Source organism: Ochotona princeps, chromosome 13 (assembly GCF_030435755.1).
Source record: "Ochotona princeps isolate mOchPri1 chromosome 13, mOchPri1.hap1, whole genome shotgun sequence".
NCBI lineage: Eukaryota > Metazoa > Chordata > Mammalia > Lagomorpha > Ochotonidae > Ochotona > Ochotona princeps.
The window spans coordinates 54,040,253-54,064,021 of record NC_080844.1 but is presented as its reverse complement, the minus strand read 5'-3'; the positions used below and the strand labels follow the sequence as shown (position 1 = coordinate 54,064,021).

Sequence of the window (23,769 nt, the reverse complement as noted above, 5' to 3'; positions counted from 1 at the left end):
GGCCCCAAGGCCAAGCATGAGCAGGAGAAAGAGCTCAGAAAAGACACACCTTCCAGGCCCTCCAAAATGAGGAGGGCGGGAGACCTGCTGCCAGCAGCTTCTCTCAGAAACCGAACAGTGGTTCTCACAAGCACCTGCCAACTCTGGGGCAGGGGAGGGAAGCTAGCAGAGACCAACCAACTCATGAGTCCCTGTATAACTGTGGCTAAGCCCTGGTACTCCCTGTTGTTAAGATTGAAAGTGTCACAATGAAGGGTGGCTTTAAATTTGGGGGTGATCTTTTGAGGCAGCCAAGGAAGGAGCCCATGGCATTCCCCCATGCAGGACAGCTTGGACAGAGTTTCGGGGACACAGGGTAGAACACAGGAGAGAGGAGAGCCAGCATGGGAGCCACAAAGCCACAAGGAGCACTCACCTGAGCCCAGGAGCCCCCAGATTCCCGCTGACCTAGAAGCCATTTATGGCCGTCACAGGTCATCTGTGGGCTTGGAGCTCATCGGGTCCTGCCTGCTTGCTCTTCTGAAGAACACACTTTCCTCAGGTAGGAGCTAAGGACCCAGGAGGTCAAATTCACACCATGTATTACCCCAAAACACCTGCTGAAACTGGCCCCACCTAGATAGGTCAGCTTTGCACAGCTCAGCCCAGGGCAGCTTCGAGAGTAAAAAATAAAGATACAACTCCTTGCAGCTCCCAAACTGGACAGAAAGCAGTTAGTGAGTCCCTGCTGGGCCTGGACAAGCACAATGAGTCACCAATAACCTCTCCTCCAAGCTCCAGTTGGGGAAACAGAGGCCCATGTCCAAAGCCAAAGCTCTGGGTCTGGACAGGTATGAATTCCACATTTTTGATTCGGGAGTCTTACCTGGCATGTGTCCTTCTCAGGAACAGCAGCCACCAATTCCAAGATGCAGACACCCGAGTGGAAGATCCTGCAAGACAGCTCCCGAGCGAGCAAGCAAGCAAGCAAGCGTTGGAAGTGAAAAAAGTGGGTATGAGACAGACAAGCAGGCATGAGAGGAAGGAAGGGAGGGCTCACAGCAGAGCTCAACACAGGTGCCTCAAAGTGCCTGGACTCACTTTTCTCCTGATGGGCCTGCGTGAGCCTCGGCCAAGAGCCAATAGGTGAAGCCTCCATCTGGGGCTTATCAGGCCTGACCCCAAGCAGGTGCCCAGGTGTAGTGAGTTCCTGCCCATCCCCCCATCCCTTGTTTCCCACTGGTCTTTGGGCACCAGTTCATTCTCCTCCTGACCTGCTTTGGATATGAAGCAGCTGAGGCTTGGAACTGGAAAGAAAGGAGGATGAGACCCCATGGTCTCCAAACAGCCAAGGTACTGGGTTAACATCCAAGGAGGATGATGGCATTGGGACATGTACAGGAAGCGCTGTGCCCAGCACACATTTGCTAAAGAAGGAGTTCCCAGAGGCCAGGGGCAGGGAGGACAGCATTTGGCAAGCATGGCTAGCTCTGAAATGCTGGCACCTGGGTGTGCGCGGCAACTGGGGTGGCCATCAGGTGGCTCAGCACTCACATGAGTGTCACAGCAACGACTGGGTCATTGTGCCAAGTACATGCACCTCATCCTTCTCCAGCCAACCCTTTTTCTCCCTCCATGTAAAATATACCCAGGGACTCCCTGATTGCCCTCAAAACAAAATCCCTTCCCAGCAGCTGCCTGCCCATGGTCCATCCCACCTCCAGCTTCTCCACTCTCACACCACAGGGTTCCATCAAGGGGACCTCAGTGGTTGCTTGAATATACAGTGCTATTCTCCCACCTCAGTCCCTTTGCCTGTCATGTCCATCAGCATCCATCTGATTTTATGCTTCTCCAGGCACCACTCAGGCCAGACTCTCCCCAAAACTCCCCTGTTATCAACCATCTGACTCTTGTCCCTAAGCTTGGCACTCCCACCACCATTTCATTCCCACCTTCCCAACAAGAGCAGCAGCTCTGTCCACTGCTCTGCCAAGACCCAGCCCAAATACAATGAAAATAGTTGATAAATGAAAATGCTATCGTTCATTCATTCAATGTCTCCTCCAACGCTAGAGCCTGAAAGATAATGCTGAAAGTATTTCCATTGTACGTGCTGGGAAAGCAGCCATGGGGTACCCAGAGGTGCTGAGGCAGCAGACCTCCTGGTATACCCAGGACACAGGTGAAGTCCTTGACCCAGGCCAGAGCCCGCCTTGCCTCACCTAGAGCCCAGCCTCCATGGCCTTTTCTGCTAAACAGTCCAGTGTTTGCACTGTGGCCTCCTAAGCTCAGATAGAACCACTACTAAGGGATAGAAACCACCCAACAACTGTTGCCAAGAGCCAGGCACAAGGTTCCCCAGGGCTAAAAAGATAGGGAAGGTGACAGTGCATGTGTTGAACAGGTTGGAAAGAACCCTGACAGTCTGACCTCCCACACCCTGCAGAACTCCCTATAAGAAGACCAGTCCCCTGCCATGCACAACAGGACAGCCTGCCCACTACAGAAAAAGCCTGCAGAGAACCAGGGTCTGCCGCACACCCTCCTTCCACCAGCCCATCCTCCTCCCAGCTTAGCTCTCTGGTCCAGGACCCAACTTTGGGGAGTGGGGCAAGTCAAAAGCAGGAAGGGGCGCAGTGAACTGGCACCATCTCCCTTTTGAAGCCCCCTCTGAGACTCCTCCTTCAGTACATGCACATCTCATCTCAGCCAGGTGGGCCAAGTGGTACTTAGGCCCATGCATGTTTGTACATAGACACATACACACACGTACATTCACACTCAGTACACATGTGGTCACAAACATACCCATACATGCCACACCTATGCACACTCACACATATACCATATGTGCTATACCCATGCACACTTACTCACACTCATACCAGAAGACTAGCCCACACTGAACAAACACAGCAAACCCTCAATTCAACCCCAAACCTCTAAATGGCCAATGGTTCCTAAAGCTAGCTGTCCCCCAGGAGAGCACCAAGCTTCACCCTGCCCATGCACGCACCTCATCCATGCAGGCCCAGGAGTAAGCAAGTGCCGCATTTCACAAAATCCTTTCTTTTCTCTTGTAATCTTAAAACAGAACTGCAGGGCCTGGCTCCATGGAACAACAGCTAAATCCTCGCCTTGCAAGCACCAGGATCCCATACAGGCACCAGGTCATGTCCCAGCTGTTCCACTACCCTTCCAGCTCCATGCTTGTGGCCTGGGAAAGCAGATGAGATATCCCAAAGCTTTGGGACCCTGCACCTATGTGTGAGACCTGGAAGAAGCTCCTGGCCCCTGGTTTTGGATCAACTCAGCTCCAGCCAGAGCAACCATTTGGGAACATTCTCTCTCTCTCTCTCTCTCTCTCTCTCTCTCTCTCTCTCTCTCTCTCTCTCTCTCCATAAATCTGATCTACTTTTCCAATAGAAATAAATAAAGCAGAAATGGCAGAAAAGCCTGCAGCCCCCCACCCTGCCCTGCCCCACGCAGGACTCATGGAGACAGCACAGTTTGGAAACAGTACGTGCTGTCACCGTGTGTCAGGCACAAACCCCACAGGCCTGGCAGAAGTTCAGAGGAGTCCTGTTCCAGGTCACTTAGCCCAGCATTGGCCCCAAGGGATCTCAGATACAGAAGAGAAATGGCTGATTAGTGATGGATGCAGATTCATAGATGGAAGATGGATAGATGATGGATACATAGATGAAAGATGTTGACAACATAGATGATAGATATAGATAGATAGATGGATAGATAGATAGATAGACAGACAGATACTGTTTATATTGGTTAAACTAGCTCCACAGAACACATTTTGAGATTATAGTAGTACAAACACATTCGTGATACACATCAAGGAAAACAGGGCTCGCAGAGGGATTTGCTCAGGCCCACAGAGCAGGCGAGAGACAGGGCCGGTCCGTAAGGCCCGGTTCCTTTATTATACTTAACTCTAAACCCCAGGAGTGCTGGTCATCAAAGAGATCAACATTATTTCCAACAACCCAAGTGCTGTTGATCACAATGCCTCCACCTGGTTTGCCTTGCAGGCACCCCCTCTGTGGGGAAAGGGGTCCCTGTCCTTGCCCCACACTCATGTTGCTTGGGCTGGGTAACAGGGCCCAGGGCAGTCCTGACATTGGGCCCTGGGCCTCTGGAGGAACAGGTAGGTGTCCTGGGATCTGGAACCTTCCACAAGACTACAGTTACAGAAATGGGCTTCCTGACAGGCATTCCCAAACAGAGACAAGAGTTTACCCTGACACCCTAAGAATTAGGTTAAGGAAATGAAAGCCACAGGACCCAGCTGCGAGCCCCACTCCTCCCAAAAGCCACATCTAGGAGTTCACCTCCCCTTTCCTCCTGGCAGAACTGCCACCCTCAGCCACCAATCCCAATACAATCCCTGACTCTCACTGGGCATACAACACTCACTCCCCCAACCACACCCTCACAGCATGGTGCTACAAAATACTTTGCCTTTGCCTGGCACACCCTGTCTCTGCAAGCAGCTCCAACGTGTGCAAAGGCCCTAATCGCTGCTGACTCCTACAGAGGCCAGAGTTGGGCTTCGCACAGGGCACACGCAGGGAGAGGAGAAAGGCCTAAGGGTGGCAGGCCAAGTGATTAGCATAGAAAGGTCCTGTGGGAATTAGTAGTGACTCAGCATGTGCGACAGCAAGCTAGAATTCACTTTGGGTGACTGACCGTGCAGTCACATCAAGAGGCCCAGAGTGGAGAGGACCTAAGGGACCTCAGGGTTCCACAGATCCAGCCTGCCCTCCAGGGCCTCAGTCCCTCATTCTCCATGCAGGAGCTGAGGATGAGCGAGAGCTGATTCGATTAGGGAATACCACGGAGGGGAAGTCCTTCGCTGGCCTGGAGCATGGAAGAAACCACACAGTTACAAAACTGTACCCAGGTTCCCATTAAGCCACTAACCTTTCCCATCCCATGCACCTGCACATGAGCCCCAAAAGCCAGCCGCCTTTGATAGCCCAACCAAGGTCACATCACAAAGGACCCTTGGCCACACCCACAGACCCCCTTGGTCTGGGTATCAAGGACCAGATGCCCTGGACTGGAAGCCATGGGGTTGCAGTCTCACGCCTGTCCTTCAGGCCAAAATCTTTATGGGAGCCACTTGTCCTTCTCAGTTCCAAGCCCAGCCCACACCTCTGCAGGTATCTCTGGGAGCCTTAAGATAACCAGTGTCCCCACAGGGACCCCAGCCTGGGCTCCTCCTTTCCATCCATCTCTGAGAAGTATTGGGGAGCACCCCATCCACGTAGCACCGTCACCAGGGCAGACGTTGGGGAATGGGAGGAATGAAGGCTGCAACAACGCTTCCCCGGTTACACTGCACAACAGTCACAGTGAGCACCATTTGGATCTGCTCCCATGACTGGGACATGCTGCCCGAGGTTGGAAGGCTGCTAGACTGGCCATTGTCTGGCTCTGTTTGCCTTTGGGGCGATGGGCGCCCTGGCGGGGGAGGGAAAGGAGCTGTCGCTGCTGCTGGGTGGACGTGGGGAGCAGGCCACCTCACCAGCTGCAAGCATTGAGAGTCCTGGGGAGGGTGGGAACTCCTCCGTGCCTTTCCACACCCCACTCTGGGTGCCTTGCCTTCACGGCCTCAGGCCCCTTAGAGCCCTGGCCACTTCTCAGGCCTTCCAGGCCCTCCCAGCTGCAGGCACAGCCAGCACTCAGGAATGCCCTGAGCAGCCGTCCTCATCCACGTGGTTCTGGGGCTGGCCTTTTGAAAGCCAGTCTCCCCTCCCCCACCACCTCCAGAACCAGAGCCCTTGGCCTAGCCTTGCACTTCAAACCTGACTCCCACACCAAGGCTCTCTGCTCATCTTCTGCACCCAGCAACACACACACACACACACAAACACACACACACACACACTCAGCCCCAAGGTGCTCAAGCCGCATCCTGAGCAGGCCTGGGTCCTGGGTCCTATATATAGAGCAGCAAACTGAGCAAATCCTTTCCTCTTGTGGCCCGCCATTTCCAGGACTAGTTCCTGGATCCTTAAGGGTCCTTGCAGCCTCCAAGCACCAGACCATGGCACAGGCCCTCAGGCCCTCCCTGACAGCCGGATGGACTTGGATGAAACCACAGAAAGGCATCCAAGGTGCCTGCCTTTGGCCAGACATGACTGGCACCACCAACCAGCACACATTTCTACCTAGAGATTTCCATCACACCACGTGCTTATGCCACACCATGGGGCATACGGGGCGGGGGGGGGGGGGGAGAACGGTCTTTGAAAAGTTCATGGAAATGCACGGTATGGAAAAAGTCATGCATGAATCTTACAATAAGTATAGTCACCACACCTCTCTTCATTGCATGTTCAAGAGCATTGTGAGTCTCTGTGCCATGCTACATGTGCCCACATGTCGAGGTGCAATGCACAGTTTGATGTGTAACTACACACATTCTACCTTTATATACACACAGAGAAACTTGCGTCTCATACCCTAGTAGAGGTAGAAATACACTTAGAGGCCTGTACATAGGTGAGGACCCACTGACCCCTGGGGACACACGCACACTGCCCACAGACCTAAACCTTGGAGTTCTGTCCCACACCGTTGGTCTCTGACGTTCTTTGAGTGAGATCTGCCTGCATTGCAGGTGTCAGCGCCATCCCTCCGCAAAGCTGCTGGGCTCACGGACACAGCACCTGCTGGGGTCACGGTCACAGCACCTGCTGGGGTCACGGTCACAGCACCTGCAGCCAGGCACGGTTGTGCCCTCTGTTTCCACCACTTGCTGCTCCCCCCCAGCTCATCATTTGTCTCCTGGGCCTCTGACCCTTTTTCCTGGGAATGTGGGGTAACAGAACCTACCTCAGGGGGTACTTGGGAAGATCAAATGAGGCAAAGCCCGGCACACAGGGAGGCCTTGGGAAACGGGCATGGCTCACCTGCTCAAGGCTATTGAGCAATGTGTACATACTGTCCATCTCTCAAAGAAAGACTCAAAGTCACACATCCCAGAGCCTCCAGGCTTTTAAAAACCCAGATAACACACAAGAGAGCCGCTTGATTCATATTTATTTCACATTTGATCTGTAAACTTTTATTTAAAAAAAAAAAGAAACACCGTCATTAGCAACAAGTGCTGTCATTAGCTTTACTGTCATGAAATAAGAGCTCAGGCCTTGAACTGTCTCTGTCCACACTGCGTGAAGAGACACAGATGTAAACCCAAGTCTTGGCCTTCCCCCCCTCCCCGCCCCGGTTGTGGCAGTCCCTCAATGCCAGGAAAAGCAGGGGCTGGAGGCGGGCACTTTGATCCCTGCCAGCTCAGCTTCAGGGGCAGGAACCGAGCAGTTTGGCAGGCCCATTTGTCTTCACAAACTGTTTACCTAGGGCAAATCGCGTCAGGTCGGCCTCTTCCGCATAATTTCCACTCCTCTGTATCTAAAAACAGCAGCTCCCGGATCTCCCCCACGCCCAGCGCTGCCGCGGAGGGAGGGGCACATACGGGGACCAGACTGGAGCACACACATACTCTTCTTCAAGCCACAGCTGGGGCCCTGCAGGCAAGGAGGGACCCCCCCCCCAAAACAGGAGCTTTCAGGTGAGGGAGCGGGGCACAGGTGCATGGGGGAATCATGGCTTTGCACACAGGGCTGATGCGAGGCTCATGTGGTCCCCTACCCCTGTCTTGGTCCAGTGCTGTCATATTTACAGAGGAAAAGGCATTTTCGCTGTTAGGCACGAGGGGAACAGTGGATAGAAAGGTTGTTTTTTTTTCCCCCTGTCAGGAAGTCTCAAAACAGGTCCACAGCCAAGGGACAGTCACCAGCGACAGGTGAAACAGTCTCCAGGGAGCATCATAGCAACACACTGCAAAGGGGTTCACTTGCAGAGGGGCTTGGCCAGAGCCACTCGGCTGCTGTCCACCTGCAAAGGCTTCCATGGGGCAGCCTGGAGTCCAACAGCAAAACCAAGGCCACGGGCCACCAGGGGCCCCATGAAAGTGTGGCAGGAGAGAATACTATCAAAAATAGTGTCTATGTACAGTGGGAAGTGACAGGGATGGGCAGGGCTGCCCTGAGTGCTTTGTTTTTGTTTGTTGAAGATTTGCAACTGGGGAGGGAGACAATCAGCCACGGGAACACCTCCATCCCGGTATCCATTAACCCTTGTTGGCCATGCTTCCTGGGAGTCCACTGCTCTGCAGAGCCCCACAGGAGAGCTGGCCGAGGGGAGTGGGTGAAAACGCCTTTGGGAGCAATACTGATGACAAAGGGAGGCCAGCTAGGGAAATCTCCCCGCCATCGGCCATCAGGGTTGTGGTGCACATGGCTCCCCCAGCCAGCCAGAGCGCTTCGGCGGGGAAATCCCTGGAAGGGCCGCAGCCGGGTCCCCGCACCGCCCCTTCGTCTCACACGATCCGCTTCCTCTCCCCACGGCACAGGATCTTCTTGAAGGCTCGGCGGAAGTCGTGGTTGAAGATAGTGTAGATGACCGGGTTCAGCGAACTGTTGCAGTAGCCGAACCAGAAGAAGAACTTGAACAGCGTGGTGGGCACAGAGCAGCCGACGGCCGTGAGAGTGTAGGTGAAGAAGAAGGGGAACCAGCACACCACGAACACGCCGATGACCACGGCCAGCACGAACGTGAAGCGCTTCTCGCGGTTCTGCCGCCCACGCCAGCGAGACGCCTTGGCACCCACAGCGCGCGGCTCCCCAGGCCCAGACGCCGACGCCCCGGACCCCGCGGCCCCTGGCGCACGCCGTGCCACACTGTCCCCGGGCCTCACCTGGCTCGTCCGGGTCTTGCCCTGGGCCCTCGGCTTGCGGGACCCGGGGGGCCGCTCGGCGTGCTCGGATGACGAGCTCTCCTCCAAGTCCAAAGCGTCGGCTTCACGCGCCCCTGCCGGAGCCGGCTCCCCAGCGGCGCCGTTAAGCTGGATGGGCAGCGGCTGGGCCTCTGCGCCCGAGGAGCCCGCGCCGCGCTCGGGGCCCAGGCCGTTGGGCCTGCGTTCGGCGACCCCGGATGGCACCGTGGCGGTGGCGGTGGCGGCGGCAGCGTCGGGACCCCGGCGGCTGGGAGGCACGCGCGTGCGGCGCTTGGCTATCTGGTAGATGCGCACATAGACCAGGATCATGATGAGACAGGGCAGGAAGAAGGAGCCGGTGCAGGAGGCGATCACATACCACTTCTGGTCGTTGATCTCGCAGCGCTGCCGCCCGCCGCCGCCGCGCTTCTCCATGGAGATGAGTGGTGGGAAGGAGATGACAGCCGAGATGACCCACACCATGACGATGATGGCCTTGATGCGGCGCGGCGTGCGCTTCAGGTTGTACTCGATGGCCTGCGTGATGGACCAGTAGCGGTCCAGGCTGATGGCGCACAGGTGCGCGATGGACGAGGTGCAGAAGAGTACGTCGAGGGCCAGGTAGATCTCACACCACGCCTGGCCAAAGTACCAGTAGCCCATGACCTCGTTAGCCAGTGAGAAGGGGATGACGAGCGTGGCCACCAGGATGTCGGCCGAGGCCAGGGACACAAGGAAGAGGTTTTGGGGCGCTTTGAGCGCGCGGCTGGTGAACACGGCAATGATGACAAGCACGTTGCCGAAGACTGTGAGCAGTATGAGCAGGCCCACCAGGCACACCAGTGTGAGCGTCACCTCCAGGGAGTACGGGCCGGCCGAGGCGCCGCCCCCCGGCGCCTCGCTCCCGTTCCAGCTCCGATTGCCTGCGTCCGGCTGCAGGGAGCCCATGGGCGCAAAGCTGCCCCCCGCCAGCGGCTGCTCCTGGCGGAACATGAACGCGGGCGCCCGCTTGCCCGGGCCTGCTGCCAGCTGCCTTCCGGCCGGGCGCCCGCGGGTCCTCCTCTTCCTCCGGTGCCCCGCTCGCCCCGCCGCGCCTCACATAGGGAGGGAGGCAGCAGGGAGGCCGAGCCGGGGCTGGGAGGGCACTAGTATGGGCCCATGGGCTGGGCTCCCGCGAACAGCGCCGGCTGCCTCTTTGTCCGGACGCTCCTGGCTCCTGGACGCGGCCAAGTTTTTATTTCTCTGCCTCAGGAGAGAGTAGGGTGAGCCGACAGGTCAAGAGATTTATGCTTCATGAAGGAAGGGCGGAAATCACCGGTGGCGGGCCGACTCGCAGGGACGACGACTGTTTCTAAAGATACCGATTCTAGGATGTAGGCAGTGTGTGTGTGTCGCCTCCTGAGCCCGAGCGAAAGCAAGAGGTCTTACCGTGTGTGCGGGGACCACCGCCTCGGGCAACGGCGCAGGGGTGCAGATGCGGGCTGGGCTCCTGCACCTGTCGTCTCCTTAGATCCCCGAGGCGAGGACCGGCTCGAGCGCTGCCCCCACACTAGGCTGTGCACGCCGGGTTCGGCCCGGGGCCAGGGCGCGGACTCCGCCGCCTCTCGGAACGCCACGGGACTTCCAAAGTTGCGCTCGCTGCGGGGGCTGGAGCGCTACGGGCTGAGCTCGGGGGCGGCGGCGGGCCGAGGAGTGTGGGGGCCGCATGAAGGCACCCCCGTCCTCGGGCGGACCCCGGCAGCCGAGCAGGCGGCTCTCCCCGAGCCGCGCGGCCGTAGCAGGCACGGTGTCTCGCGGGCGTCTGCCGGGTGGCCGCTGAGCGCCGCCGGCCCGGCAGGGGTCCGAGGACAGCGGGAACCGAGGCAGGAGCGCGCGGCTGGGGAGACGGCGCTGGGCTGGGCTGGGCTGGGCTGGGCCGGGCCGGGCTGGGCTGCGGGGCGGCGGTGCGCCGGCCGCTGGGCGTCTGCACCGAAGCCGGAGCCGCTGCTGCTCGCCGCGCTACGGTGGACTGGTTTTATAGCCCCAGGATCAAGCCGGCGTTGCCTAGCAGCCGGCGTCAGCCCCCACGTGGGAAGTCGACCCTCCTCCGCCCCTCGCGCCTCCCCTCAGCCCTCCGAGCGCCCGCGCCCCGAGCGGGACCCCGGGGAGCGCTGCCCCTGCCCGGTGGGGAGGCGGGGATCTCGGGCAAGGGACTGAAAGAGGCAGAGCAAGAGTGGGGAGAAGGAGGAGGAAGAGGAGGAGGAGGGACGGCTCCCACTGTGGGTTGGCCGGGCAGGCCCGGCTGAAGGCGGTGGGCACCCAGGAGTGCCCGCGTGCCGCTGGGTCCTGGAAAGCAGGGTTTGTCAGAAAACCCCGGCCCTCATCCGGAGCGGCGGCCGCCCTCGGCACTGGTCGCAACCCAAACGGCCAAACACGGGCCAGTCCCGTGGTCCGCAGGTGACCCTAAGCCACCGGGGCGAGAGGGTTTGTGGCTGGGAAGGAGGGCGCGGGTTCGCGTCGAATCCCTGAGGAGGAATGGGCAGCACCCGCGGGGCTGCGGACAGGGCCAAGTCAGGCCGGGGTTCAGGTATCCCCTTGGGGAAGAGGCTCACAGGGGTCCCACCCCCGCCGCAGAGCCCCCACCCCCACCCCCAGCAGGGGCGTCTGCAGGACCTGCGCCGCCTGGGGTCAGGACCTAGGCCCCCTTACCTTCCTCGCTGCTGGGAAGGGTCCCGGAGGTGGAGGAGGCGCGTGGCGGCAGAGCGAGGCCGCACTGACACCTGCTGGCCGCTCCTCGCCAAGGCTGGGAAGCGACCCTCTAGCGCGGGGCGCCTCCACGGAGTGTCCGCTGCTCTCCGCCAGCAGCGCTTTTTGTCTAAGAGCAAAAGTTTGTGTCTAAGCTCCGGAGAAGAGCTCCTGGATTTTAACTGCATTTTGTCGCGGTGCAGAAATCTTTCTCAAGCAGATTCTCCTGTGTGCCTAGCTCGCAGGAGCACGCTTTGATGAGGTCAAATCAGGACTGGCTGGGCGGGACCCCGCGTTCCACCTGCCTGCCTCCTGCCTCTCTCGGGCGGCCCAGCTCTAGGAACGCAGGTGTCTACTAAGACAAGGAAAGTCCCTAAATGCACACAAACCGTCAGAAAGGGGAGAGGGCTAGCCAAGGTTGGGGAGAGGGTGGTTTTCCAGGTTCTCTCTGCTAAGAAGGCGCGGCATGGATGGGCCAGGTTCTCGCAAGTACTGGCTGTCTTACCTTGTGTCTAAGTCACTAGAACAGCTCTTTGCAACAACTAAATCAAAATGCCTTTTGTAGACCACCTGGTCTGCCCAGCCAGATGCAGGCTCAGCTCTGGGGTGGGGAATCAGGACCTTGAACATGGCCGTCAAACCCCCATCTTTGCAGCCCTAGGGATGCGTTAGCTGACAATGCTACTCTTGCCTCCGTAATCTTCTGAAGAACAACTCAGATGTCTGTCTCATCCTACTTCCTTGACTTTGCCTCTAACCTCGCCCCCAGAGGCGTGACCTCCCCTTCCAGTCCTTGTTTCTGGGGCGCCTCTCAATGCCCCTTGCTGGGGAACCTCAAGGCAGCTGAATTGGCATCATCTAGCCATGTGCTTTGAGATTCTCGGCAGGGGACAGGTTCAGTTCGTGATGGGACTTCCGCACAGCAAGGAGAGCCCCAAGCCTTGGGAATGAAAATCAGTGCTCAGGGCCTTTTAAGGTCTGTGGTGTCATTTGGAGGACTGAGGGTCTTGGAAACCCATCAGGCCCCAACTCCAACATACATGAAAATAAGTCCACAGGCCAATCTTATGTGTGTCAACCCTAAATGTTGCTCAACCAACCAATTGCTTTGTTAATTTCTGGATTTGGGGTCTTTTCTCCTGTCATGGAAATGGGTTATTCAAAGAGCTAGGGACCCTGAGGTCAACAGCCAACCGCTGACGATAGCAGCTGCTTTGTTCAGTAGCTCCTGTGAGTCCTGTCCAGCCAGGGATGCTTCCAGAGCCCCTGGATACAAAGTCACTTCCTCTGACTTGCGATCCTTATCAAAGCCAGGTCAGTATCTCCAGCTGCGAAAAGCTACCTGCAGGGTTTTCTGCTGTGCCAGTCAAGTGATGACGCTGGCAGTTCCACCCCAGGCTGACCATCCTCATGGCCTGGGAAGGCCAATGGCGATGGAGAAGCATGGGCAGCCTGGCGTTTAAGCAGAGCTCCGTGAGTGCTGCAGATCTAGCAGCCCAGGCACTAACCTAAGCAGGGGCCAGGACTAAGGCTCTGATGTCCGGACTACCTGGGGACTTTGAGGAGGCCGACCTGCCATAGAAGGAAGGCGCCCCAGTCTGAGCATCAGTTTGCTGTTTCCCCATCCAGCAGACTGCTGGGTAGGTGCCAGAGCCCTGCAGAGAGCTGGAGCATGGGAAACTCTGGACAGTCACTGTCCATGAGGAGGCTGGCGTTGCCATCCTGAGGAATCACCTGGGCACAAATGCCAGTCCTTGGCTACTCTGGTATTCACAAAGGAAGTCCTGTCTGTTAGCATGGACCCCATGCTGGGCAGGAAGCTGAGCAGTGTATGGGCTACATGTTATTCTGTATCACCTTAGCAGACCCTTCAGTATAGCTGCTATTATTTACCTCTGCGGGTGGGAGAAGTCACAGACAGCCTCAGTCAATTGCCGAGCTAATCAGCAGCACAGTCCAAGACCCCACGTTTCCTGATTGTTGGCCTGACCAGCTTCCTCATATCCTTACTGTAAAACCCCTGCCCCTAACAGCACTGGCAAGGGGCAACTTGCAAGAGGCCTGGCAGCAGTGAGGGCATATGCCACCTCTATTTTCGTGTATTTGTGGCTACTAGAGCACCATGTCTGATGCTCATGCAGGGAGGGGACCGTGGGACACTGGAGAAGCCCGGGCCCTGCATGGCTAGTGTGATGGAAGCACTCCACTGCCTGGCTGGCAGCCCACGGTCTTCAACTCCTTCGTTCCTCTGATCGTGAATTCATGAAGGCAGAAAGGGAGCCAGGAGTGGGACCAAGGAATTTATTTTTTTTATAAAGATTTTTTTATATAAAGATTTATTTATTTTATTGCAAAGGTAAATTTTATAAAGAGAAAGAGATGGAAAAGAGCTTCTGTCCACTGTTTCACTCCCCAAGTGGTGGCAATGGCCAGAGCTGAACCAATCCAAAGTCAGGAGCCAGGAGCTTCTTCCAGGTCTCTCACATGGATGCAGGGTCCCAAGGCTTTGGGCTGTCCTCAACTGCTTTCCCAGGCCACAAGCAGGGAGCTGGATGGGAAGTAGAGCAGCCGGAACACGAACCAGCACCCATATGGGATCCCAGCTCATGCAAGGTGAGGACTTTATCTACTAGGCTACCACATCAGGCCCAATTGCTTACTTTTTTCTTTATGCAGAAGCAACTGCCTAAGAAAAGTGACTTGTCCCATTTTTCAGGGCTTCTACATCGTAATAGAATCCTCACAAGAGAACTTGACCACATGCCTACAAACAGGGCTTTCATGAACACACATTCCCGAGCGTCTGAACATGCCAAGCCGGTAGGGCTCACCGTGCTCCCACACGGCGGGATCGACATGCTGCAGGAAGAAGTTTCCAGCATCTGACGAGTCACTGCACTGCTGACAAGGGGAGGAGGACCCCAAGTCACTTAGGGGAACAAAGGCACTGCTTCCTCTGGGCTGGTCTTTAACTCCTCCACCTGACTGTCCTGGAGAATCCCACTGACATAAAAGGCTGATGGAAGCCAGGAGCGCCAGTTCCTACAGTGCTGTGGGCAGCTTCTGCACCCACTACCTGCCAGGATGTCATGTCAGTCCTGCCACACCCACCCAAGCAAGGAACAAGGGTCAAGGTTTGCTCCTGCCTTTGCCATTTTTTTTTATATTAGCCCATTCTGCCCCATCCTACTCCATTTGGTGCTTTCTGTCTCGGGAAAGGCCCCTAGCCTAGATAAAAAAAAAAACAAAAAACAAAAAAAAACAGCAGTTGGTGCCAGAATCAGCTTGACCTTGAGGATGCCAGGAAACGCTGGGCACCCAGATGGCTGTTGGCTGCTGCCTTACATTACAGGGCCTTCCTGCAGCATTTCCACTGAAATGTGACCAGGCAGGATGTGTGCGCAGACACGTGGCTCACCACCCATCTTCTAGATCAGTCCTCACAAACACGTGTGCTTTTCCACCACATCCATGGGCTCTGCCTGCTTGTAACACACACTGCATCAGCCATGGGGGGCAGTGGCAGAGCAGGTGAACGAGGGCCGTGGCCCCTGAGCACCAGGAAGACATTCCTCACTCCCATTATTAACTCTTGAGCCAACATTCCATTAACCTAACGAGGTGAGGCGTATCACCCTTCACATTTACTCAGAGAAACCATGGAGACACCATACCACCTAAGAAATGGTCTGGCTGTCACTGCTTCCTGGAAGTAATCTGGGTTTATTTTTCTCTCTAGTTGGTCCCTTTCCTAAAAGGACCACTGTCTAACCGGTCCCAGGAGGCATTCATGTGAAGTCACTAAGAACTTGGACTGTGGAGTAAGAGAAACCTGAGTTCTTATCTTGCTTTTTCCATTGCTAAGTGTTTCTCCCCCACTTCTCTAGACCTAAGTTTTCTCATATGAAAAATGTGGGAATAGTTTTATAGTGCTGATGCATATACTTACGTGGAAGTTCAGCGTGCGAGTGCATGGAAAGAATTCCGCATGGTGGTTTTCATAGGTGCTCAAAACACGAGGGTACTTGCATTTTTTCCATAGCAAGCATTTTCTAACTTTGCCTGTGAGCCCATCGGGACTCAGTACTTTGTTTTGAAGGTTATTGTTGATGAAATTTGATATAATTACTTTCATACAATTTATTTCTTCCTGTGTGTTATGACTTTTCGTATCTTTTAAATGATTGGTGCATTTCATCTAGTCCATCAAGTCTGTGGATCTACAGTTGTCCATAATATACTTTCTTGGGATTTATTTTTAGTGGCAAAGCAGATTTTACCAAGAAGGAGAAACAAGTCTCTCATCCACTGGTTCAATCTACAAATGACTATAACAGCTGGAGCTGAGCCAATTCTTAGCCAACAGCCTCTTCTGGGTCTCCCATTTAGGTGCAAAGACCCAAGGACTTGAGCCATCCTTCTCTGTTTTTCAAAGCAGGGATGAGAAAGCAGAGTAGTCAGGACATGAGCTCACGTCTATGCGGAATACTAGTGCTTGCGGGCTGAGGATTAGCCAGTTGAGCCATTGCACCAGCCCCATAATTCTTTATTAACTTTTTAATACCGAGTTGCTCCACTTCAAAGCCAACTCTCTTCCCTGCTAATGCACCTGGAAAAGCAGTAAAAGATGGCACAAATGCTTCACCCTTGCATGGACTTAGGAAACCAAGAAGCCTCTGGCTCCTGGCTTTGGATGGCCCCAGCTCTGGCCATTGCGCCATTTAGAAAGTAAACCAGTAGATGGAGCATATCTAACTATGCCTTTTAAATAAACTCTCTTAGGTGGAAAAAAGTTTTTTCTGCCTGCTGGTTCTATCCATTTTAATACCACCTATCATTCCATTGTCTCCCCAAGTCCATGTAAGCTGACCAAGTTGGCTAGCCAGGAGGCCCCTTTCTTAATTATTGCTGCACACACAGCTTGCAACAATCTTTCTCAGAGTTGAAACTTTGAAGTGGTTAAGCATACCCCAAATCAGCCCGACAGAGTGAAAATAGCAATGTAGAGGAGCCAGTCACCAACCCAACTGTGCTATTTCTTAGCCAGCTGTCTTTAGATTACTTTGAAACTGCTCATTTTTGATAGTAATGTGATTTCTTTGAACCTCTAAAGTGATTGTTCAAGATGAAAATTCTATTAGTACTTTCCAGTTAATATAAAACATATCCAAACATAACCTTAGTACGCAAACCAAACGCTACAAGCTGGGTCTTGCATTTGACTTTTCAAGTTAGTAGATTCTTAGCGGGAGAAAAGTTTTGTCTTTGCTTTTATGTGGTTAACTTGTTTTATGTGGGGCCCCACTTACCAGCTTTCAGCTGAATTAGGGCAGCACACAGAGCACTGTTCAGACGGGAGAGCAATACAATGTGGGAGAAAGAACAGTCCTTAAAAGAACAAGTTCTCACTTCCACGACAACATGGTACGTGAACACATTCACCTTCCTGGGATAGCCTCTCATTTTTGAAAACAAATCTAAGAGTCAGATTTATCAAAGGAAAAGGAAGGGGAAAATGACATTATCTGCTTACAACACTCCATGACTGATCTTTACAAAAGGAAAAACAAACAGAAAAAAGCTAAAGGTAACCAAATCTAAACATGTAAAGAACATAATTACTAGATTGTCATGACAAATTTTTGAGTTTGCAAGAAACTTGAGTCCTTGATAAGTAAAATCTGTGTCCCAAATGTATTTCTGCTAATCCAAATTGTTTTTAAAAAATGACTCTAGACAACCAAAAGTATATGTGCAAAAAACATTATAAAATTACTGCCAGGGCAATCTGATACAGGCAAACACTCGTAAAGAACCTGTTTTAAGCCTTTCCCTGGGAGTCCGGTGCAATGGCTCAGTTAGCTAATCCTCCCCTTCCAAGCATTAGTATTCCATGAGTCCCAGCTCGTGTTCTGGCTGCTCCACCTGTCCAAGTTCTTGGGACCCTGCATCTATTTGAGAGACCCATTGTGGCCATTTGGGGAGTGAACCAGCGAATGGAAGATCTCTCCCTCAGTCTCTCTCTCTCTCTCTGTAAAATTGATGTCCCTTTCCAATAAAAGCAACAAAATATGACTTTTTTTGAAAGGTTTGCAGCAGCTTTAAATTTTCAATTTTTAAAACTTGGCATTTGGGCCCGGCATCATAGCATAGTGGTTAAAGTCCTCGCCTTAAACGCCCCAGGATCCCATATGGGCACCGGTTCTAATCCCAGCAGCTCTGTTTCCCATCCAGCTCTCTGCTTGTGGCCTGGGAAAGCAGTTGAGGATGGCCCAAAGCCTTGGGACCCTGCACCCACGTGGGAGATCTGGAAGAGCTCCAGGCTCTGGTTTCGGATTGGCTCAGTTGCAGCCACTTGGGGAGTGAACCATCTTCCTCTCTGTCTCCCCTCATCTCTGTACATCTGCCTTTCCAATAAAAATAAATCTTAAAAAATAAACCCCCAAATCTGGTTGGTTACCTTAAATCCCACCTGTTCCAGAAGGTGAACCTCAGAGTAATGAATTAGCAATAATTAAGAGAGAAAGGCCATCATTAACAATCAGAATCTGAAAAATGAAAATAAAATTCCAAAAAAATTCAAAAGTAAATTCAGTCTTAAGGTTACATTTTTAGAGAAAGGATGTAAGGAAAGATGAGGAAGCCAGAAGCAGCTAGAAAGCATGACCATGGCCAGTCTAGTGGTCCCTGTGTTCATCCCCAGCATCACTGTGGCCTCCTGGGACTCACATCCAACACCTCAGGGACTTATTCCCTGTCCTCTGTCTCTCCTCCTGTGTATCTGACTTTGCAATAAAAGTAAATCTTAAAAAAATCAAATCAGGGCCCAGCAGCATGGCCTAGTGGCTAAAGTCCTCGCCTTGAACGCGCTGGGATCCCATGGGCGCCGGTTCTAATCCCGGCAGCTCCACTTCCCATCCAGCTCCCTGCTTGTGGCCTGGGAAAGCAGTCGAGGACGGCCCAAAGCTTTGGGACCCTGCACCCGCGTGGGAGACCCGGAAGAGGTTCCTGGTTCCCGGCTTCGGATTGGCACGCACCGGCCCGTTGCGGCTCACTTGGGGAGTGAAACATCGGATGGAAGATCTTCCTCTCTGTCTCTCCTCCTCTCTGTATATCCGGCTTTCCAATAATAATAATAATAAAAAAAAATCAAATCATAGGAAAGCAAATGAGGAGCTGCCCTTATCCACACTTTACTGCTGGCCCTCCTCTAGCACAATTCTTTGCAGAAACAAAATTCTCTCCATTACAGCTACTTCTGGGTTTCCGCAAGCTCTTCCCTAGCTATGCAAGAGCTACAGTTCACTACAACTGTAGCCTCTTACCACTCTACAGGAGCTCTCAGACAACCTTATTCAATTATCATTTATATACTGGGTCATCTGCCCCCAATCCTTCAAATACAAACTTAAATATCCGGTTGACTGCTTGCCAATCTCCACTTGATCCCTCACGTGTGCTAATATGTCCTTCTTCAAGGTCAAAGTTTCTTAGCTTAGTAAATACATTCTGATGCTTATGACAAAAACCTAGAAATGACTTTTTTTCACTGTATCCAGTCAGTTATGAATTTACTAATATTTCCAAGATTCCCTTCAATGTTTTGCTCCACCTCCACTACTACAATCCCAATCACTGCCCCTGCCATCTTACTTAACTTTGCCTGTGATTTCCAGCAAATCTTCCCACAGCAGTGTTTGATTTTTACAATACATTATCTGAGCCAGTGCTGTGGCACAGCAGGGCTAAACTTCTGCCGATAGTGCCAGCATCTCATTCATGAAAGGTGCCTGAAAAACAGCAGAAGACAGCCCAAGTGTTTGGGTGACTGCTACCCACAAGGGAAACTGGAATGAAACTTCTGGCTTTAGCCTGGCCCAGCCCTAGCTACTGCAGCCATTTGAGAAGTAAACCAGTATGAGGAATATCTGACACTCTTCTCTCTGTACTTCTGCCTTTTAAATAAATAAACTCTGAAAAATACATTAACAAAGAATGTGAAGAAGATAAATGACATTTCATCATATTGCGCACAGGACTAGAAATTGTAAACTTCCTGGCAAGTTTTCTTCAGCCAATTAAAGTAATTCCCATTGGGTAACAATTTCTCTATCTTCACAGGTTTTGTTCTCATGAACATTTTAAGAGACAATTCAATAAATTTACTTAGTCACTATCACAATTTTCCCCCCACCTCCCCAGGAATCCTGCATCCGATTTCCTCAGGGCCAGTGCTATGGCACAAGCTGAGTGGCTGCCTACCAGTCTGAGTTCCAGTTGCTCCATGTCTCCACCACTTCCCTGCTGGAGCACCTGGGAAGCAGTTAAGAGTTGGCCCAAGATCCTCGAGTCTTATCAACAGCATGACAGACCCAGACGGAGCTACTGGCTCTTTTTTCCTTTGGCTCGACTCAGCTCCAGCCATTCAGGACATGAGGAGGAATGAACCAAGAGATTTTTCTCTTATCCAACTCTGCCTTTCAAATAAGTTAAAGAAAACTTCAAAAAAAAAAAAGTGCCTCCAGTTACCATAACATCCTAAGCAGTTGAGAGCAAACGTTTACAAAACAACACTTTCCTTAAAGCACATGGAGAACATAGCACAGACACTATTAGAACTAGAAGGTTGAAAATTACTGAATTCTTGTAATAATTCCACTGTTAAAGGGCGGCTTCATTACAGAGAAGTAACAAACACCCCAAAGGACTCAATTGAACGATTTATACAGAGTGAAAACAAACAGCTGTGTCAAAATACACTGACCCAAAGAAAAGTGTGTCCCATGTTTTTGTGACCCTATTTTTACATATTTTACTCATACCAATTGCTTTTCCAAAATTTTCTATATTAATGGCAGCAAAGACTCATTTCTCTCACTTCCACGTTTTGCTGTCGTACGATACTACAAATGTTAAATTCAAGTCCATTTTGTTATACACAGCACTAGCCATCTTTTAAAGACTCACTGGTAGAACATTTTCTATATAGTCAACGATATAAATTAAGTACACTATTTGTCGGCTATTTACATGGTTTAATCTTGACTCATGATTCAGTACAAGCCATTTTTTTTCCAATATTTAATAGAGAGAGAGAGAGAAACCACCCCCACCCCCCATCTGCTGGTTCACACTGCTGCCTTTCAGGCTCTGAATTAGCAAGAACCTGGAGTCAGGAGTCAGGGACAGATTTAGAAACCAAGCAGTACAATGTGCCACACAACAGCTTTCTTAACAGCATCTTGACTGCTTGGTGAACTACCGACCCCTATCTTGTTGCATCCTTACTTAGCAATCACAGGCCAACTTTCTAAACTATGGTAAAAATGGTTTTGAGAAAGAAAAAATCAAAAACAGCAAGAAAAAAACTACAGTATACTTTTCTATTAAAGATTAACATTAAAATGAATAATTTGAGCCATACACGAAACATTCTCTTTAGTAGAGGTTATCAGGTTTTAAGTACTAGGTAGATGGACAGATATCCTTAGCAAAAATTTTATCAGAATTACCAAAGGACAATGCCTGAATATCTCATCTTCAAGTAGATTAAATCCTCCATGGAAATGCCAGTAATGGTAAAAAGGTAAATTAGATACAACACAGGAGAGGTAACTGATATAAAACACCAAGACTCTGGATTTTCCAAGTAAGAGAACTTTTAGGAGTACTTTAAAACAGAAGATGCTTAGCAGGGTTACAGAGAGCAAGGAAGAGAGATAGGGACACAGACCTTCCACTTGCCAGCCACTCCCCAGGAGACGACAGCCAGGGCCACGCAGGTGCTAGGATCCTGGAAGTTACAAGCAGGTGTCCCATATGGCTGGCAGGGGCCCAGGCACGAGGGCATCTTCCGCTGCTTTCCCAGGCAAATTAGCAGAGAGCTGAATCTGAAGTCGAGCAGCTTAGACTTGAACCACTGCTTATAGGACATACTGGAATTACAGGCAGTAGCTTAACAGGACATACCACTTGCTGGTCCTATAATACAAAAATTTTTTTTAAAGATTTATTTCTTTTCATTACAAAGGCAGATATACAGAGAGGAGAGACAGAGAGGAAGATCTTCCGTCCGATGATTCACTCTCCAAGTGAGATGCAATGGCCGGTGCGCACTGATCCGAAGCCGGGAACCAGGAACCTCTTCCAGGTCTCCCACACGGGTGCAGGGTCCCAATGCATTGGGCCGTCCTCAACTGCTTTCCCAGGCCACAAGCAGGGAGTTGGATGGGAAGTGGAGCTGCCGGGATTAGAACCGGCGCCCATATGGGATCCCGGCACATTCAAGGCAAGGACCGCCGCAGGGCCCCTATAATGCAATTCTTAAATATCATTTCATTTTTAAAATTTTCCCACTTTATTTCCACCCTAAACTAGCATCATTTTACAAGTGAGAAAAAAAATACTCCTTAAGACTCGTAATTTGACAAAGTACATAAGTATATCAATCTTGTTAGAAGAAATTAACTGACGTTTGCTTTAAAGTCACATTAAAGATACAAATCTAAAATGCGAACAAACATTTCCAGCAACATGCAACACAGCTGTACGCTGCATAAACTGCGAAGCCTGCACATGGCAGCCAACTACCCCTCCACCGTGGAAACCAAACAGAAGACATTCCCAGTCCAAACTGCGAGAAGCTGACAGCAGCTGAAGTACTGCACACAATTATTTTTAAGGGTAATAACAACCAACTTCAAGTTTTTAAAAATAAAAAAAAGCTTTATTTCTTACTTTTCAATGTTAAAAATAAAACCAGAAATGTTTCTTCAGTGTTATCAGAAGACATTCTATTCAAAAACAGAAGTACTAAGAGCTATTTTACAAAACATTTTCATAATATTTTCTCAGGGTAATGGTCAAGACACTTTGTGGATTCCAAACTGATGTTGTAACTCCTACATATTTAAATTGTCAGTTAGGCTAATCAAAGATTGCCATGCTTCTTCCAATATCCCAGCTGACTCCTAAAGGCTAAACTGACCAAAGAATAATGCCAGGGGTGGTAACTACTTCATTCCATCCTACCATCTTCTTCCCTAGTACAGACAGGATTTTGCTCAAACTCATTCATTTTAGTTCAATTCAGGAATTTATTCTTCCCTTCTTTCTTTTTAATTATACCATTTGCTTTCATCAAACTTTAATATATAAGTGTGCATTTGACATATCCTGATTTGTCTGGGCAGGTTCTGAAGTATGGTTAGCTGTTGGCCCAATATTCATCAACTGTACATCCTTTTCTTTGGCAAAAATGTATTTTACACATCTTACTACTACTCATACCGGTTAAAAAAAAATCATAATTCTACAAACTGAAATTTGGACTCCATACACACTGCTCAGAAATAAATTAGATGAAAAGCAACACTTTAAGAAAGTTGTCTCAAACCCCGCCCCCCAAAAAAACCCAAATCTACTCCAAATGAATCAGGCTGTACAATGATAAATCTGACATTTGTAATCGCATTTTTAGAGCTCATTCTAGTAATGTAACTTACATTTGATATAAACACAATAAACATGTTATGCCTATTTTTCTCTTCAAGAATTTATCTCCTATTGTTTTCATTAGTATTTATTAATCTGGAAAATTACTTAGCATCTCCCCGTTCTTGCTCTGAATAATCCCTTAAGATCTAAAAAATACTGAATGCCAAAAGACTATTTGCATCGGGCCCGGTACAATAATGTAGTGGTTAAAGTCCTCGCCTTGCATGCCCAGGATCCCCTATGGGCGCTGGTTCTAATCCCGGCAGCTCCACTTCCCATCCAGCTCCCTGCTTGTGGCCTGGGAAAGCAGTTGAGGACGGCCCAAAGCCTTGGGACCCTGCACCCACATGGGAGACCCAGAAGAGCTCCTGGCTCCTGGCTTCAGACTGGCCCAGCTCCAGCCATTGTGCTCACTTGCGGAATGAACCATCGGACGGAAGATCTTCCTCTCTGTATATCTGCCTTTCCAATAAAAATAAATAAATCTTTAAAAAAAAAAAGAGACTATTTGCATTACCACTGTATTGCTGCAATTTAAAGCAACATTTCTATAGTGTACCAACCTTGTGTTCCTGTTTTATATACTAAGCCTCAGAGAAACGAAACCATTTATTTACATTTGGGGGTATGCTAATTAATCCCATTGTGAAATTAGTTCATATGTAGTCATTCAACAATATACATTATAGTCAAAACATTTAAATATTAACTAGCTTGATTTCACAAGGATAGTCTAGTTTGCTGGTACAAAAAGCAATGACGTC

At 51.1% G+C, this 23,769-nt stretch overlaps 1 protein-coding gene across 1 annotated transcript; it reads right to left on the bottom strand.

The window, feature by feature from the left end:
• Positions 1–7,873: 7,873 nt before the first annotated feature.
• Positions 7,874–9,953, bottom strand: ADRA2A (adrenoceptor alpha 2A). The gene has a single exon (XM_004579847.2). It carries the CDS (start codon positions 9,776–9,778, stop codon positions 8,390–8,392), a length of 1,389 nt encoding a protein of 462 aa, XP_004579904.2. The 5' UTR covers positions 9,779–9,953; the 3' UTR covers positions 7,874–8,389.
• Positions 9,954–23,769: the final 13,816 nt, after the last annotated feature.

Bases quoted from the DNA above. Each gene is read 5' to 3' on its own strand.
- ADRA2A (XM_004579847.2), bottom strand. From the start codon at position 9,778: ATGTTCCGCCAGGAGCAGCCGCTGGCGGGGGGCAGCTTTGCGCCCATG.